This window comes from Heptranchias perlo, chromosome 7 (genome assembly GCF_035084215.1).
Source record: "Heptranchias perlo isolate sHepPer1 chromosome 7, sHepPer1.hap1, whole genome shotgun sequence".
Classification (NCBI taxonomy): Eukaryota; Metazoa; Chordata; class Chondrichthyes; order Hexanchiformes; family Hexanchidae; genus Heptranchias; species Heptranchias perlo.
In genome coordinates, this window is record NC_090331.1 from 67,242,629 (window position 1) to 67,261,509 (window position 18,881).

At 43.1% G+C, this 18,881-nt stretch overlaps 1 protein-coding gene across 1 annotated transcript in view; it reads right to left on the minus strand.

The window, feature by feature from the left end:
• Positions 1–16,556, minus strand: part of LOC137323814 (serine/threonine-protein kinase 17B-like) — a 30,269-nt gene extending 13,713 nt beyond the window's left edge. Inside the window, exons 1-3 of the mRNA XM_067987773.1 lie at positions 16,105–16,556; positions 12,539–12,751; positions 516–660 (exon numbers count right to left, since the gene is read on the minus strand). Coding sequence (XP_067843874.1) covers positions 516–660; positions 12,539–12,751; positions 16,105–16,235 — 489 coding nt within the window. The 5' untranslated portion in view covers positions 16,236–16,556. The remainder of the gene's footprint in view (positions 1–515; positions 661–12,538; positions 12,752–16,104) is intronic.
• Between the last annotated feature and the right edge of the window lie 2,325 nt (positions 16,557–18,881).

Sequence of the window (18,881 nt, forward strand, 5' to 3'; positions counted from 1 at the left end):
TAGTGTGGTGATAAGGCCATCTGTCAAAACAAACCAAGACAACCAACACTAATACTATACTACACACATTTAGTGTACTATTTAATCAGATTACAAATGAACCACAAAAATGGAAAGAGTCAAATTATGAATAAGATTTAGAGTTTTACCTATTTGAGTTTAAGATCTATTCTTAGCTATATTTATCCATAATAATGCTACAAGAAAACCAAAAAAACTAAAAAAACTCACTTAACTGTACAACGGCATTAAACCAGGTCTGTTAAAATATGCGAAGTATGGACATCAATTCCAGATAAAATGGCTCATAATTTTGTATTCTAACACTAGTTTAGTAATATACTGCTTTTAATAGAAATAATGAAAGCAAACATTTCCTACAAGTCTTCAAAAGCCTCAAAACTATTTTTTTTTAAAAAAGCTTTTACTTTCAAACTAGTTTGTCAATGCCTCACTAGAGTGAGGAAAGAAATCCTCAGAATAAGATCTTGCACCAAAAAAGGACGAAAATTTACTTTTAAATCCAGGTGTACGATGTTGTTTTGGTGTAGAAAAACTACTCCTTCAAGAGTCTGTCGAAGAAGTCTGATCACGTCCTTTTCTGAGAGAGCTTCATCTCGATCAGCCACACAAAGATTAAAGACTTCTCCTCCAGCAGCACTAGAAAAGAGAATTTAAATATGAAAATCCAAATTAATTCTATTTGTTGTTTAGTGTTTCTAAAACCATCTTTGACTCCATTTTGAATAAGCTTCATTACATACAATTTTACCAGACAGACTAGTACTTGTCAAACTGGATTTAGGGAGGCAAAGACTCTTTCCAATCTCATTTTTAAAATAACTCACTTGCACAAATACAAACATTTACTATTTGAAAATAGTTTGGTAAAAGATTTTTTATTATATTGCTTCAGCAGGCTTAAAAAAATGTTTAATGTAATTACATTACATCAGTCTACTCTCAATCAGCAAAGTGATGGAAGGTGTCGTCGACAGTGCTATCAAGCAGCACTTACTCACCAATAACCTGCTCACCAATGCTCAGTTCGGTTTCTGCCTGGACCACTTGGCTCCAGACCTCATTACAGCCTTAGTCCAAACATGGACAAAAGAGCTGAATTCCAGAGATGAGGTGAGAGTAACCGCCCTTGACATCAAGGCATCATTTGACCGAGTGTGGCACCAAGGAGCCCTAGTAAAATTGAAGTCAATGGGAATCAGGGGGAAAACTCTCTAGTGGCTGGAGTCATACCCAGCACAAAGGAAGATGGTAGAGGTTGTTGGAGGCCAATCATCACAGCCCCAGGGCATTGCTGCAGGAGTTCCTCAGGGCAGTGTCCTAGACCCAACCATCTTCAGCTGCTTCATCAATGACCTTCCCTCCATCATAAGGTCAGAAATGGGGATGTTCGCTGATTATTGCATAATGTTCAGTTCCATTCGCAACCCCTCAGATAATGAAGCAGTCCGTGCCCGCATGCACCAAGATCTGGACAACATCCAGACTTGGGCTGACAAGGGCCAAGTAACATTCGCGCCAGACAATGACCGTCTCCAACAAGAGAGAATCTAACCACCTCCCCTTGACATTCAACAGCATTACCATCGCCGAATCCCCCACCATCAACATCCTGGGGGTCACCATTGACCAGAAACTTAACTGGACCAGCCACATAAATACTGGGGCCACAACAGCAGGTCAGAGGCTGGGTATTCTGCGCGAGTGACTCACCTCCTGACTCCCCAAAGCCTTTCCACCATCTACGAGGCACAAGTCAGGAGTGTGATGGAATACTCTCCACTTGCCTGGATGAGCGCAGCTCCAACAACATTCAAGAAGTTCGACACCATTCAGGACAAAGCAGCCCGCTTGTCTGGCACCCCATCCACCACCCTAAATATTCACTCCCTCCACCACCGGCGCACAGTGGCTGCAGTGTGTACCATCTACAGGATGCACTGCAGCAACTCGCCAAGGCTTCTTCGACAGCACCTCTCAAATCCACGACCTCTACCACCTAGAAGGAGAAGGGCAGCAGGCACATGGGAACAACATCCCCTGCACATTCCCCTCCAAGTCACACACGATCCCGAGTCATCACTGGGTCAAAATCCTGGAACTCCCCACCTAACAGCACTGTGGGAGAACCTTCACCATATGGACTGCAGTGGTTCAAGAAGGCAGCTCACGACCAACTTCTCAAGGGCAATTAGGGATGGCCAATAAATGCTGGCCTTGCCAGCGATGCCCACATCCCATGAACAAATAAAAAAAAAATTTCCTTGATTATAAAAATGCCAAGAACTTTTCCAATTGGGTGGATGTGAATACCACTAATTAGACTCATTTCCTAAACCATTATTTGGTGTCATTATCTATTCTTCATTAAGGATCATCTTCAAAGGGGCTGCTTTTCCATAAAAAGGGAGAAGGCATCTATATAATTAAGGCACTCTTGTCATCTTCATTCACCTTAACTTTATGGAGGAGCATGGAATAGGAACCCCATTTGCAATCATCTCATGTGGTGCCAAGACTTTGCTGAGGAGACTGCAGGAATGACCTTCCTGCAAAGTGTACAATAACCCCTGTAAATTGATTGCAGTTCTATTGCTTAATCCTTTTGCTTCAATGTTCTTTTTATATCTGAGAGAAAATCTAAACAAGTGCCATAGCCTATATGCAGGAATCTGGCAAAGCTATTCTTCCACCTTCTGAGGGGACAGGAGAACGTGGCGGCATTCTATATATTTTTCAGAAAGCAATTTAGGAGTTAATCGTTGCAACATTGATACATGAATTTATATATCACAGAGAATAGAGACGTGGGTTTTTGTTGGGATGACGATCAAAATGGAGTGGAATATTGTTACGCCAGATCAGCCCTATTTTTGGCCCAACCCATTTTACACCATAATTTCTACCAGTCACTCCTGGCAGTTTCATTTTACTATAAATTTACGAGTAGGGACATCACTCTGGTTCGCAGGGCATAGATTCTTAATTATGCCCATGTGAGCTCAGTGTCCAGAGTTGCTAGGCAGTGGTGAGTATATGGAATAAAAAGAAAAAGCTGCAAATCTGAATAAAACCAGAAAATGCTGAAATTACACAGGTCAGTCAGCATCTGTAAAGAGAAATGGCAGGTTAAGAACTTTAAGAAATAGGAGCAGGAGTAGGCCATTGATCCAATAAGATCATGGCTGATCTTTGACCTCAACTCCACTTTCTTGTCCAATCCCCATATCCCTTGATTCCCTTAGAGTCCAAAAATCTATCAATCTCAACCTTCAAAGTACTTAACGACTCAGCATCCACAGCCCTTTGGGAGTAGAGAATTTCAAAGATTCACAACCCTCTGAAGAAATTTCTCCTCATCTCAGACATAAATGGCCAATCCCTTATCCGAAGACTATGCCCTCTAGTTCTAGACTCTCCAGCCAGGGGAAACAGCCTCTCAGCATCTACTCTGTCAAGCCCCCTCAGAATCTTATGTTTCAATTAGATCACCTTTTATTCTTCTAAACTCGAGAATATAGGCCCAGTCTACTCAATCTCTCATCATGGGACAATCCTCTCATCCAAGGAATCAATCTAGTGAACCTTCATTGCACTGCCTTTAAGGCAAGTATAACTTTTTTTTTTAAGATAAGGAGATCAAACCTGAACACAGTACTCCAGGTGTGGTCTCACCCTGTATAATTGTAGCAAGACTTCCTTACTCTTGTACTCCAACTCTCTTGCAATAAAGGCCAACCATACCATTTGCCTTCCTAATTGCTTGCTGTACCTGCATGCTAACTGTGTTTCTGGTTCCAGACACCTAAATCTCTCTGAACATCAACATTTAATAGTTGTTCACCATCTAAAAAATTGTTTTTCTATTCTTCCTACCAAAGTGAATCTCACATTGCCCCACATTATACTCCATCTGCCACCTTCTCGCCCACTCACTTAACCCGTCTATATCCCTTTGCTGTCTGTCCTCCTCACAGCTTACTTTCCCACCTAGCTTTGTATAGTCAGCAAACTTAGATGAAGAGACCAAGTGTAACGTATCCAAGTCATTAATATAGGATTGCGAATAGCTGAGGCCCAAGCACTGATCCTTGCGGCACCCCATTAGTTACAGCCTGCCAACTTGAAAATGACCCATTTATCCCTATCAGTCAACCAATCCTCTATCCATGCTAATATATTACCCAACTCCACGAGCCCTTATCTTGCGTAACAACCTTTTACGTGGCACCTTATCAAATGCCTTTTCAAAATCCAAATATACTACATCCACTGGTTCCCTTTTATCTATCCTGCTGGTTATATAAACCAAACTAAAAATTTGTTAAACATGATTTCCCTTTCATAAAACCATGTTGACTCAGCCTAATCATATGATTTTCTAAATGTCCTGTTATCACTTCCTTAATAATGGATTCCAGCATTTTCCCTGATGACTGATGTCAGGCTAACGGGCCTATAGCTCCCTGTTTTCGCTCTCCCGCTTTTCTTGAATAGCGGGGTTACATTTGCTACCTTCCAATGTGCTGGGACCACTCTAGAATCTAGGGAATTTTGGAAGATCGCAACCAATGTGTCCACTATCTCTGCAGCCACCTCTTTTAGAACCCAAGGATGTAGGCCATTCGGTCCAGGGGATGTCAGCTTTTGGTCCCATTAGTTTCTTCAGTACTTTTTCCTTTACTGTTATGAATTACTTTAAGTTCCTCACTCTCATTAGCCCCTTGGTTCCCCACTATTTTTGGTATGCTTTTTGTGTCTTGTGAAGACAGATACAAAATATTTGTTTAACGTCTTTACCATTTCCTTATTCCCTATTATAATTTCTCCTGTCTCAGCCTCTAAGGGACCAATGTTTACTTTTGCTACTCTCTTCCTTTTTACATACTTGTAGAAGCTCTTACAATCCGTTTTTATATTTCTTGCTATTTTGCTCTCATTCTTTTTTCTCCCTTTATCAATTTTTTGGTTATCCTTTGCTGATTTCTAAAACTTTCCCAATCCTCAGGCTTATTACTATTCTTCGCAACATAAGCCTCTTTTAATCTAATACTATCCTTAACTTCTTTAGTTAGCCACGGATGGATCACTTTTCCTGTGGCGTTTATATTTCTCAATGGAAGGATATTCATTGAGAATTTTGAAATATTTCTTTATGTGTTTGCCACTGCTTATCTAGTCATAACTTTTAATCTAAATGTCTCAATCTACCTTAGCCAACTTGCCCCTCAAACTTATGTAATTGGCTTTAAGTTTAAGACTCTTTAAGACAAAGTTATGACATATCCGATGGGTACCCTTTTCGTGTCATCTCACTAATTATATTTATATCATTAGCAGTTTCCTGCTAAGCAGTCAGTAGGTATTACTCAAGAGCCAAAATTAGGTATCACCCATAAAAAACCCCAAAAAAAGCTAAATCTCTACATGAGGATAAGTGCGGTCAGTGTAACTACAGTTCCAATGGACTAATCTAATATAATGAACTGTTTAATTTACCTGAATATAATTTACTTGTACATAAAGAAAGATGGCCAATTTAAAATTTTGACGCAACCAGGCCATGTTTCTCCAGTTTTCAGAACCCTTTCTTTAGTGCCCTCTAATCACCATTTCAGATATCAGGAGATGCCAGATTTTCTACAACTACTTCCACAGCAAATATCAAATATCACTGCAATACTTGATTTTCTTCCTCCCCCTCTCTTTTCTTGAAATGGGTTTAGCTGGCTAGTTAGAGTAGCCTCACCATCAGGAATCAGTCATTCTAAAAACAAAATTTGCTACATTAGTACCAATGAGAACAAAACTGCCTACAGGTAAATTTAGCAATTTAGAAATAGAGTTGCATTTCCCTTGCACAATATTTAGGTTTTGGAAGACTGCTCACAGCCCTCAAGCAAGTAACTGATATTCATATTGTGCGCAAATTGGCCGCCACGTTTCCTACATTACAACAAGGTGTCAGCCATGGCTCAGCAGTAGCACCCTCGCCTCAGTGCCAGAAGGTTGTGGGTTCAAGTCCCACTCCAGAGACGAGCACAAAATCTAGGCCAACACTTCAGTGTAGTACTGAGGAAGTGCCATCTTACGGATGAGACGTTAAGCCAAGGCCCCATCTGCCCTCTCAGGTGGACGTAGAAGATCCTATAGCACTATTTCGAAGAAAAGCAGGGGATTTCTCCTGGCCAATTCTTCAACCAACATCACTAATAAAACAGATTATCTGCTCATTATCACACTGCTGCTTGTGGGACCTTGCTGTGCTTCCTACGTTACAACAACGACTACACTTCAAAAGTTAATTGGCTGTAAAGCACTTTGGGGCATCCTGAGGTTGTAAAAGGCATTATATAAATGAAAGTCCTTTCTTTCATGTTGTCCAACTAAAAAGCTTACAGATACACATTCAAAGATAAACATATCCCAGTTAAAGATTCAGTTGCCCATTTCTTAAGTCATATAATAATTATGGATAAGGAAGACCGTTATAGAATAGAATCATAGAATGGCCTCCTTCTGTGCTGTAACCATTCGGCCCATCGAGCCCATGCTCATCAGTTCAGAAAGACCTTAAGTCTTTGAACCGGCATCCAAGTGGTTCTTAAATGATCCAAGGTTTTTGCCTCGACTACTCTATCCAGAAGTACATTCCATGTGTTGGTGACCGCAAATTATTTTCTAATTATATCTTAGTTTGAACTTGTTCCTTGTCCAACTCTTCATTTAGTTTAAAGCAATTTTCCAGATTTACCTTTTCCACACCATTTAGCATGTTGTACGCCTCCATAAGATAACCATTTGGATGCCTCCTTTCAAGGCTAAAAAAGCCCAAGTTGCTCCAATCTTTCCCCATTACACAGAACTCTAACACTAAGGATCTTCTCTGCATTGTCTTTAACAATTGAACCTCTTCCTTTACCCAAACACACGGAACAGCCATGGGGACCAAATTCGCACCCCAATACGCCAACATTTTCATGCACAAGTTCGAGCACGACTTCTTCACTGCACAGGACCTCCAACCAACACTATACACCAGATACATCGACGACATTTTCTTCCTATGGACCCACGGCGAAGAATCACTGAAGAGACTACACGATAACATCAACAAGTTCCATCCCACCATCAAACTCACCATGGACTACTCCTCAGAATCGGTTTCTTTCTTGGACACACAAATCTCCATCAAAGACGGGCACCTCAGCACCTCACTCTACCGCAAGCCCACGGACAACCTCACGATGCTCCACTTTTCCAGCTTCCACCCCAACCACGTCAAAGAGGCCATCCCCTATGGACAGGCCCTACGAATACACAGGATCTGCTCAGACGAGGAGGAACGCGATGGACACCTACAGACGCTGAAAGACGCCCTCGTAAGAACGGGATATGACGCTCGACTTGTCGATCGACAGTTCCGACGGGCCACAGCGAAGAATCGCATAGACCTCCTCAGAAGACAAACACGGGACGCAACCAACAGAGTACCCTTCGTCGTCCAGTACTTCCCTGGAGCGGAGAAACTACACCATGTTCTCCGCAGCCTTCAACATGTCATCGATGACGACGAACACCTCGCTAAGGCCATCCCCACGCCTCCACTGCTCGCCTTTAAACAGCCACCCAACCTCAAACAGACCATCGTTCGCAGCAAGTTACCCAGTTTTCAGGAGAACAGCGTCCACGACACCACACAACCCTGCCACGGCAACCTCTGCAAGACATGCCAGATCATCGACACGGATACCACCATCACACGAGAGGACACCACCCACCAGGTACATGGTTCATACTCCTGTGACTCGGCCAACGTTGTTTACCTCATACGTTGCAGGAAAGGATGCCCCGGAGCATGGTACATTGGCGAAACCATGCAGACGCTGCGACAACGGATGAAATAACACCGCGCAACAATCGCCAAACAGGAGGGTTCCCTCCCAGTCGGGGAACACTTTAGCAGTCAAGGACATTCAGCCACCGATCTTCGGGTAAGCGTTCTCCAAGGCGGCCTTCGAGACACACGACAACGCAAAATCGTCGAGCAGAAGTTGATAGCCAAGTTCCGCACCCATGAGGACGGCCTCAACCGGGATCTTGGGTTCATGTCACGCTACACGTAACCCCACCAGCAAAAAGGGGGAAAAAATTTATATGTTTTTTAAAATTCTCTCTCTCTCTCTCTCTCTGCCATTTTAAGTTTCTTTCTGCCTGCCTGTGTAAAAGACACAATGTATATCGAGTGTACTGGGACGTGCTGTTCTCCGTGACTGGCCTGTTTGAATAACAACGACACCTTTTGATTGGTGTGATGCTGTCCCAACATCGTATAAGATATGCGATTTGAGAACCTTTTCATTCAATCATCTGACGAAGGAGATAATCTCCGAAAGCTTGTGATTTTAAAATAAATTTGTTGGACTATAACCTGGTGTTGTAAGATTCCTTACTTGATGTTTAGGTGACCAGATTGAACAAAGTATTCAAGATGTGCTCTTAGAGTACTACACAATTCGATCATGACTTCCTGATTTGTATTCTACTGTTTTTGCTATATAGTTCAATGTTATACTGGCTATATTGATTGTTGCTCTGCATTAGTTGTACATGTTGAGTGCCAAGTCTACCACAACTCCCAAATCTCTTTGAAATTCATCAATTTTATTTTTTTTAAAAATCTGGATATTCAAACAGAAACAGTTATAGTTTGGCTGAAACAAAAACCTTCAACTATATTTGGAAGTTCGAATAAGGAGAACCATAGGTCGTCATAGCCATAAAAAACAGGAGTATAAACTCAAGATGCAAGAGGATGATCGTATTCATGACAAAACAAGTTCAAATCTAACTTGCATTGAAATAAGAAAATTTACACGTTATACTGAGTGCCACCTCCACTTCCAAGAAAACTATGCCATATGGCTTAGGTGCAATGAAAGAGTATTCACAAAAGAGCAATAGTTGTGTACAATGCTTTAAAATGGTACCTCACAGTGGATGCAGGAGTTCCCAAGGTTCCCATAAGTTTGTTCAATGATTGATGGATGACCACCAGGAACTGTGCACAAGCAAGAAGCACATTTACCTTGCTCCTACTACCAGCACATTTCTTCCTCATTTGGTGTAGGTACAAGGCAGTTGGGTGACTGCATTAATTCAAACAACTAACTCCTTCCATTCAGCTAGCACCTACATTTTACTGTAATGAGACCTTCAACCCAAAATAGAGGCACCCTCCTACAGCAAGATCGCCAAAGCTTCTGCTTCAAAAAAGGGAGTAGTGTCACCCAAGTGTGCCATTGTGAATAATTAACCTACTTTTCAGCTGCTGGCAATACTTCCCCTTATAAACTGCAGCTCTTGAAGAACTATTACACCTTCATATCTTTCACTCCTCAGCTAAATGTGCCACAGGCATAGGTCTCCAGGGCAAGCTTTTTTTTTTGCAGGTAGCCTATTCAAATTAAAGGGAGAAACTATGAAAAATTATGTGTACCGGCACACTTGAATCAATTATTCCAGCTGCTGGCATAGATGAGCCCGAGTATATGCCAGAGTACAAGGCTGAAGCATTTGCAACCATTCTGAACCAGAAGTGCCGAGTAGGTGATTCATCTTGGCCTCCTCCCAATAGCCCTACCATCACAGAAGCCAGTCTTCAGCCAATTCGACTCACTCCACGTGATATCAAGAAACGGCTGAGTGCACTGGATACAACAAAGGCTATGGGCTCAGACGACATCCCGGCTGAAGACTTGTGCTCCAGAACTTACTGGGCCTCTAGTCAAACTGTTCCAGTACAGCTACAACACTAGCATCTACCAGAAAATATGGAAAATTGCCCAGCTATGTCCTATCCACAAAAAGCAGGACAAATCCAATCCGGCCAATTACCGCCCCATCAGTCTACTCTCAATCATCAGCAAAGTGATGGAAGGTGTCGTCGACAGTGCTATCAAGCGGCACTTACTCACCGATAACCTGCTCACTGATGCTCAGTTTGGGTTCTGCCAGGACCACTCAGCTCCAGACCTCATTACAGCCTTGGTCCAAACATGGAAAAAAGAGCTGAATTCCAGAGGCGAGGTGAGAGACTGCCCTTGACATCAAGGCAGCATTTGACCAAGTGTAGCACGAAGGAGCCCTAGTAAAATTGAAGTCATTGGGAATCAGGGGGAAAACTCTCCAGTGGCTGGAGTCATACCCAGCACAAAGGAAGATAGTAGTGGTTGTTGGAGGGCAATCATCTCAGCCCCAGGACATTGCTGCAGAAGTTCCTCAAGGCAGTGTCCTAGGCCCAACCATCTTCAGCAATGACCTTCCCTCCATCATACGGTCAGAAATGGGGATGTTTGCTGACGATTGCAGTGTTCCATTCCATTCGCAACCCCTCAGATAATGAAGCAGTCTGAGCCCGCAAGCAGCAAGACCTGGACAACATCCAGGCTTGGGCTGATAAGTGGCAAGTAACATTCGCGCCAGACAAGTGCCAAGCAATGACCATCTCCAACAAGAGAGAGTCTAACCATCTTGACATTCAACGGCATCACCATTGCCGAATCCCCCACCATCAACATCCTGGGGGTCACCATTAACCAGAAACTTAACTGGACCAGCCACATAAATACTGGGGCTACAACAGCAGGTCAGAGGCTGGATATTCTGCAGCCAGTGACACCTCCTGACTCCCCAAAGCCTTTCCACAATCTACAAGGCACAAGTCAGGAGTGTAATGGAATACTCTCCACTTGCCTGGATGAATGCAGCTCTAACAACACAAGAAGCTCGACACCATCCAGGACAAAGCAGCCCACTTGATTGGCACCCCATCCACCACCCTAAACATTCACTCACTCCTTTCACCACCAGCGCACAGTGGCTGCAGTGTGTACCATCCACAGGATGCACTGCAGCAACTCGCCAAGGCTTCTTCGACAGCACCTCCCAAACCCACGATCTCTACCACCTAGAACAACAAGGGTAGCAGGCAGATGGGAACAACACGTTCACCTCCAAGTCACACACCATCCCGACTTGGAAATATATCGCCGTTCCTTCATTGTCGCTGGGTCAAAATCGTGGAACTCCCTACCTAACAGCACTGTGGGAGAACCTTCACCACACGGACTGCAGCGGTTCAAGGCGGCGGCTCATCACCACCTTCTCAAGGGCAATTAGGGATGGGCAATAAATGCTGGCCTTGCTGGCACCCACATCCCGTGAACGAATAAAAAAAATGCTAACACAGCCCCATTTTTCGATCACAACTCACTGCTAAAAAAATTCTCCTAATCTCCCCCCACCCCGGCTTTTTTGTCAATTACCTTAAATCTGTGTCCTCTGGTTACTGATCCTTCTGGCAGTGCGGACAATTTATCCCTATTCACTCTATCCAAACCCTTCATCCTTTTGAACACCTCTATTAAATCTCTCCTTAACATTCTCTGCTCCAAGGAGAACAATCCCAGCTTCTCTAGTCTTTCCACATAACTGAAGTCCCTCATCCCTGGTGCATCATTCCTGTGCCCTCTCCAATGCCTTGACATCCTTCCTAAAGTGTGGTGCCCAGAATCGGACACGATACTCTTATAAAATCACTGGTTAGACTTCAGCTAAAAGTTTAGCACAATTTCTTTGCTTTTGTACTCTATGCCTCTATTTATAAAGCCATGAATCCCTGATGCTTTTTAAAATAAAAACTTTATCAACTTGTCCTGCCACCTTCAAAGATTTGTGTATGTGACCCTCCAGGTCACTGTTCCTGCACCCCCTTTAAAATTGTACCATTTAGTTTATATTACTTCTCCCTCATTTTCCCTTCCAAAATGCACCACTCCACACTTCTCTGCATTAAATTTCATCTGCCATGTGTCTGCCCATTTCACCAGTCTATGCCCTCCTGAAGTCTGCTACTATCCTCCTCACTGTTTACGACATTGCCAAGGTTTGTCTTATCTGCAAACTTTGAAATTATACCCCTATATCCAAGTTCAGGTCATGAATACATATCAAAAAGAGCAATGGCCCCAATACTGACCTCTGGGGGACACCGTTGTATACTTACACCAAGGCTGAAAAACAATCAGTCACCACTACTCTGTTTTCTGTCTCACAGCTAATTTCATATGCACACTGTCACTGCCATTTTAATTCCAAGGGCTTCAATTGTGCCAACAAGTCGATTATGTGGCACTTTATCAAACACCTTTTGAACATCCATATACATGAGCAGCACCCATGAAACTGTACACCAGCAGTCAACACTTTTGAGATGAGGGGAGAAAATTGCCAAAGAAAAAAATACCAGGAAAAGAACGAATCAGACAAAACTTGAATGAAAGTAATTTTAAGAGAGAGGATAAGAAAGTGGGAACATAGAATAATAAGTGTTTAAATCTAATGGTTTACTTCATTTATATACCATCAATATTCCAGTAGCAAAGCTAATCTTGACATTTGTATAGCTTTGTAACTAATACTGTGTGTGTTTCAGCAAAAAAAAAAGAATACTTACTATTCTAATACGAGGATGATTTCATTAGTTGTTTCATACACCTCGTACAGGTCTACCACACGTTGATTTGACTTTGCCATTTCAAGCACAGCAATTTCATGTATGATCTCAGCTTTACAATCCAGACCTCGACGTCTCTTCTTCAGAAACTTAGCTGCATATTCTTTCCCAGTAGCTATTTCTACACATTTTTTAACCACAGCAAATTTGCCTCTGCAACAGAAAAAAAGTCAACATAACAGAATGAAATGTAACCATGGAATTTGTCTTATCCATTGAGCTTCAAATTTCCCAATTTAAAAAAATCAGCGCTACTTTTGAACTTTTTAAGCTTCATTTGCAACACAGATACTGTCAGTAAATATCGAACTTGCTTTAAACTGGTGTGAGTGTGTGGATCAAAAGCAAAATCTTTGAAAGATGGATCACAGAGAGGTTGTATGCACATACAAAACCTCGATAGTATTTGTAAACCTGCACTGGTATCAACAAACTGCATCAGAAAGTAATAGAAAGGGACTTTATTCATTCATGGGATGTGGGCGTCGCTGGCAAGGCCAGCATTTATTGCCCATCCCTAAATGATCCTTGAGAAGGTCATGGAGAGCCACCTTCTGGAACCACTGCAGTCAGTGTGGTGAAGGTACTCCCACTGGCAAATGGACTTCTCAATCTCAGCCAGGCTCAAAATTCTTCTTAGAAAAAGGGGTGAAGGGGGTTAGGCCTTTTGTCTTTCACTTCCAGAACTAATACTTCCAGTTCTCTTTCATCATCTTAACAAAAACAAAAATTGAAGAGGTAGTGCTGCAGAAACAAGAGAGGAACCAAAATTAAACATTAGAGCCTTCTCCCCACCTCCCATGCCATTGCAAAATATTCCACTTTTACACTTTGGATTTTTTTATTTTTTTTTAATACTGTACTACTTTGTTACTATTTATGATCAAGCACTCTTACTCAGCTAAAAAAAGTAGAAAAAACCATTAAAACCAACTTGTTACAGAATGATCTAAACTAAATTCAGAATTCAATATTAGAAATGAATTGCATTTATATACCATCCTATGTACTCTCCAGCAGCTACTGCATTAGGCAACCTTGTACTCTAAGGCTGCTTATATACAATGAGTTACACTAAAATTGAAGTGGTCAATATTCAAGGGAAAGAACTAAATGTTCAAAAAAATGCTTTCCTTAGCCAGTAAAGGGTCATCTTGTGAATAACTATGATTGTTAAATATTCTGTCCAAGTCCAATTGGACACCAATGCCGTTTCACTTACTTTCAGGCTAAGTTCTCCTTAGAGCAGAGAAGGAGGACAGGAGATGTGATCGAGGTGTGCATAATCATGAGGGGCCTAAACAGAGTAGATAGAGAGAAGCTGTTCCCATTGGCAGAAGGGTCGAGAAACAGAGGACAGAGATTTATGGTAATTGGCAAAAGAACCAAAGGCGACATGAGGAAATTTTTTTTAAAAAAAGCAACAAGTGGTTATGATCTGGAATTCACTGCCTGAAAGGGTGGTGAAGACAGATTCAATCGTGGCTTTCACGTGGCACTTAAAGGAAAAAAAATTGCAGGGCTACAGGGAAAGGGCAGGGGAGTGGAACAAGCTGGATCGCTCTTGCAGAGATTCGCATCCTTGCTTTCAAATTACTCCAGGAGCTTTGTTCTACCTTACTTGGGAATTTTTTCCAACCATATGCCCTAGGCTATGCTCTCCATTCCTCCGACTGAACAAATGATTGTTCCCATCCACGCTATTCCACCATCCAAGGCCACACTTTCATACATTATATCCCTACCCTCTGGAATGCTTCAACAAAACTGCTTTACCTTTCTACCTGCCTTCAAAAGCCTCTTTAAAAACCTGCCTCGTCGACCATGCCTTCAGCATCCTCTCTCAAATTCCCTTTCCAATGTCAACCCCTCCCTCTTGTAAGGCACTCTCAGGCATAAAAACGAGGAGTGCAATATAATTGCAAGTAGTTCTCACCAAGGATTCTGCAGCCATAATTTCAAGCCCTGCATTACAGCAACAGCAGTTACTTTACAAAAAAAGCTTACTAAACTCTATTATAGTAAAGTGATCTCTAAAGGATATGATGTCACTGCAGCTGCTCTGATTCAATTCGAAAGACATCAGCATGATAACCACATATGTCCACTTCCAATTACAGTAGCCTTCAAATGTTAAATACTGTTCAGTTCTCACATTTACATTCACTATTTCAAACTTACACAGTACCAATAATGTACCAGTCCAATTCCTTTTACATTTACAGCCAATATGGACATACATTAGTAAAAATGTAAATTCATGCAGCAGGTAATGAGTCAATTAGGATTACAGTGTACAGGTTATATTTGACCTGATCATTCCAATAGAACCAAACAATTAAACAGAAAAATGTTCTGACAAAATTCAAACATTTTCACATACAACCCAACTTGTCTTACACTCTTCACCCACCCACCAAAAAAATAATCTTGGGTCTAAAAACATGCATACACTCCGCAGGATGAAAAACTGAACATTTGGCACATGAAAAAAATTGAAATATTAATAAAGTTGATAAATAAAACAACCTAACCTGCAAGGAACCAACACCATCTTAGACCACAAAATTGTCAAACTAAAGATCTACCATCAGATGAACAGCCTCTTCTCATGCAAAAGTTACACATGGGGAATCAATTCAGCATGGCTACACTCCTTACAATTGGGCCACTTTACACAGCAGAGTTCAGCATGTCTACAAAGACTAATGTGATAACAAATCTAAATGGCAGCAACAGACAATGGTTACTCTCCCTAAATCAAAGCAAATCGTAAGAAAATTCCTGGAGGGGGTGCAACTCCTGTGTACTTGTCAAACCCACGGTCCCACTTTTTAAACCTACCTGCAATTTTTAACGCTGTTTTTTTTACGAATTTACATTGTCACTGCTAGGAGAGAGCTCTAAAACATACGTGCCGAGTTTGTTGGTGGGCTGAAGTGTGTCAGCCAGGTGATGTAAAGAGGGCATTTACTGGAGGTGTAAACGCAATATACCTCTATGATATGGCACCACCCACCTTCACATTGATAATATTAAAAAAAACATTTTCTGACAACCATGGAGCACTTTACTTGAGCTTAAGATGCATTGAGTGACTACTCTGAACATCTTTATTTTGTAAGGAAAGCAGTTAAACGATCAAAGTTCCGAAATAAAAACAGAAAATGCTGGAAAAGCTCAGCAAGTCAGGCAGCATCTGTGGAGAAAGAAAGAGTTAACGTTTCAGGTCGAAGACCTTTATCAAAAGTTCCGAAGTTTTCACCCTACATCATTCGGTCAATAAAACTTCAGAGTGTTGAGATCAAAGACAGCGAATATAGATAATAAGAATGTTACAAAATGGTATGAAAGTCTGATCACACCCTGACCGCTCATAAACTTCAAACCGACGCACAATCCTACCCCATTAACGGCCCCATAATTCAGACACACCGAATTACACTAACAAATTCGCGAAGTAACGAGTTGCGCGAGTGTGGTTTTTTTTTAAATGTTGTACTCACCTGCCAAGTTCCTTTGGTGCCACCGTGTAGTTGTTGTGGAAGGAGTCTGTTGTGAAAGAGGTCTGGATGTGAGCGAATAAGACGGGCCGCTTCTCCTTGTCCGCCATCCTCTTGCAGCGGCTCTCGCACATGGTTGCTCCTCCTTCTCCCACACCTTGCCCGCACTAAATAGTCCACCACCAGACACCGGCTCGTTCAACTTTAAATGAGGAATAAAGGAACACACTCACACGTTCGCCCGACACCAGCCGGATTTATAAGTGACCGCGTCTATCCTTAAAATAGATGTTTCCTTGCTTCAAACGGTCGGCTCCCTTCCTTCGCCAAACAGTTAGTTAGTCTGGGCAGAAGCTCGCACTCGGTAACAGCTCCCGTGCTGTTAGGAGGCGTCCAGTCAGTCAGTCAGTGAGTGAGTGAGTGAGGTATGTGTGCGCGCGCTCTTCCTGGAGCGAGCTCAGCGGCCACTTCCTGGCCCGTAACCGCCGTGCGCGAGCTGCCAGCGAATCTAACTTTTTAAAACTTCCCAGCCGCCTGACAGCCAATCGGCGGAAAGGGAACGTCACTGGATTTAAAAATAGGCCCGTTTAACCCCATAAACTACCACCCCGAGGAAAAGTTGCTGCTGAGGTTTGCTCAAGTTCAAAAGTACAGGCGGGGGAATTCCTGGTGTGTGCAAGTTCAAGCCTAATACAAGGAAGAGGCGCAGGTATGGAGGTGGCAATCTCAAGCTTGTACGATTTGCTTCTATCTCCCCCACCCTCAAGAATTTGGATGCAAAGATTTATTGCACTTAAAAGTCAAGCTTTACTGAATTATTGATTTGATCCGAGGGCAGCCTGAGATGTGTAGAAACACAGCCACCGTGTTCAAATTTCCAAACCACGAAACTTAAAAAGACACAATTTCTGTTTTGCTCCAGATGAAGTATACCATTTACCTTTACCCCCCCCCCCCACAAGAGATAAATATCACTTACCGAAGTCTAGACAGCTTAGCTGTCAAGGAATTCCCAAGGGCATGCAGGAGTGCTTCCTGACATCACCCCTGAACAGCCTGGCTTTAATTTTAAGGTTATACCCCCTTGTTTTGGACTCCCCCATCGGAGGAAATAGTTTCTCTCCATCTACCCTATCTAATCCTTTAATCATCTTTAACACCTCAATTAGATCACCCCTTAATCTTCTATACATAAGGGAATACAAGCCTAGTCTATTTAACCTGTCCTCATAATGTAACCTTTTTAGCCCTGGTATCATTCTGGTGAATCTGCGCTGCACCCCCTCCAAGGCCAATATATCCTTCCTGAGGTGTGGTGCCCAGAACTGAACGCAGTACCCCAGGGACGGTCTTATCAGTGCTTTATACAACTGTAGCATAATTTCCACTACTTTGTATTCCCTTGAGATAAAGGCCAACATTCTATTAGCCTTTAAATTATTGTTTGTACCCGTACAATAGCTTTTAGTCATTTCTATACATGGACCCCTAAATCTCTCTGCTCCTCCAGTTCCTAGCTTCTCACCATTTAGAAAATACTCTATCTTTCTTAGGTCCAAAGTGAATGACCTCATACTTCCCTCACATTGAATTCCAGCTGCCACAGTTTTGCCCATTCACTTATTCTGCTAATGTCCCATTGCAACTTTCTGCTTCCATCTATACTACTGTACTTACTGTGGCACCTAACTTAGTGGTGTCAGCAAACTTGGATATACAGCTCTCGATTCCTTTATCTGTCATTGATTCAGGAGGGGGAGAAGAGAGGAAACGGGAGGGGGAGAAGAGAGGAAACGGGAGGGGGAGAAGAGAGGAAACGGGAGGGGGAGAAGAGAGGAAACGGGAGGGGGAGAAGAGAGGAGGAGGAGGAGGAGGGGGAGGAGGAGGAGAGGGAGGGGGGGAGGAGGAGGAGAGGGAGGGGGGGAGGAGGAGGAGAGGGAGGGGGAGGGGGGAGGAGGAGGAGAGGGGGGGGGAGGAGGGGGAGGAGGGGGGAGGGAGGGGGGGGGAGGGAGGGGGGGGAGGGAGGGAGGGGAAGGGGGGGGGAGGGGGGGGGAAGAGAGGGGAAGAGAGGGGGGGGGGAGTGAGGTCAGAGGGGCGGAGGAGTGAGGACAGGAGAGGGAAGAACCGAGGAGGGAGGAGACGGGTGGATCTGCCTGTAAAGCCTCTTCTAATTCTCGCAGCTGTCATACCCCCTCCCAAATTCTAACCCCACTGTTCCTGTAACCTGAGGCACTTAAATCCTCTCCCAACTCACCCCAGCCCCCTGCGTTTTCCTGATGATAGCTGGCTGTGAGCTGCAGACTGACTACTGCAGTCTGTTTAGGGACTGTATGTGTTTTGGGTAGTTGCTGGTTATGAATAGATGGCTTCTAGTACCTGGCTGTGGTTGGTTGGCTTCTGGTGGCTGATGGTGCTTGCCTGGCTTCTAGTGGGTTTCTGCTGGCTGAAGGTTGGCTTCTGATTATGAATTGTAGCTGGTTGCAAGTAGTGGCTGGCTATTGTTGCCTGGTAGTTCACTTCAGCCTGATGGGTTGTCTGGCCTTCCTGATCTGGATGGCTCAACTATTCACTGGATAAACCCATGAACCGTCATGGGACAATGTTTTGTGTACTTTACTTGTATGTTGGGCAAGATTTTGCTGGAGTGTGGCATCTCGCGGCACGCCCCGTTAGTTAGACTTGTTCGTGCACTTTCAAGTTTTTAAATTTTTTGCCCACAAAGTTGCTGAAAGTGCGAGTTGATAATGGCACAGTGAGGGCAACAGGGCATCTGGGACCTT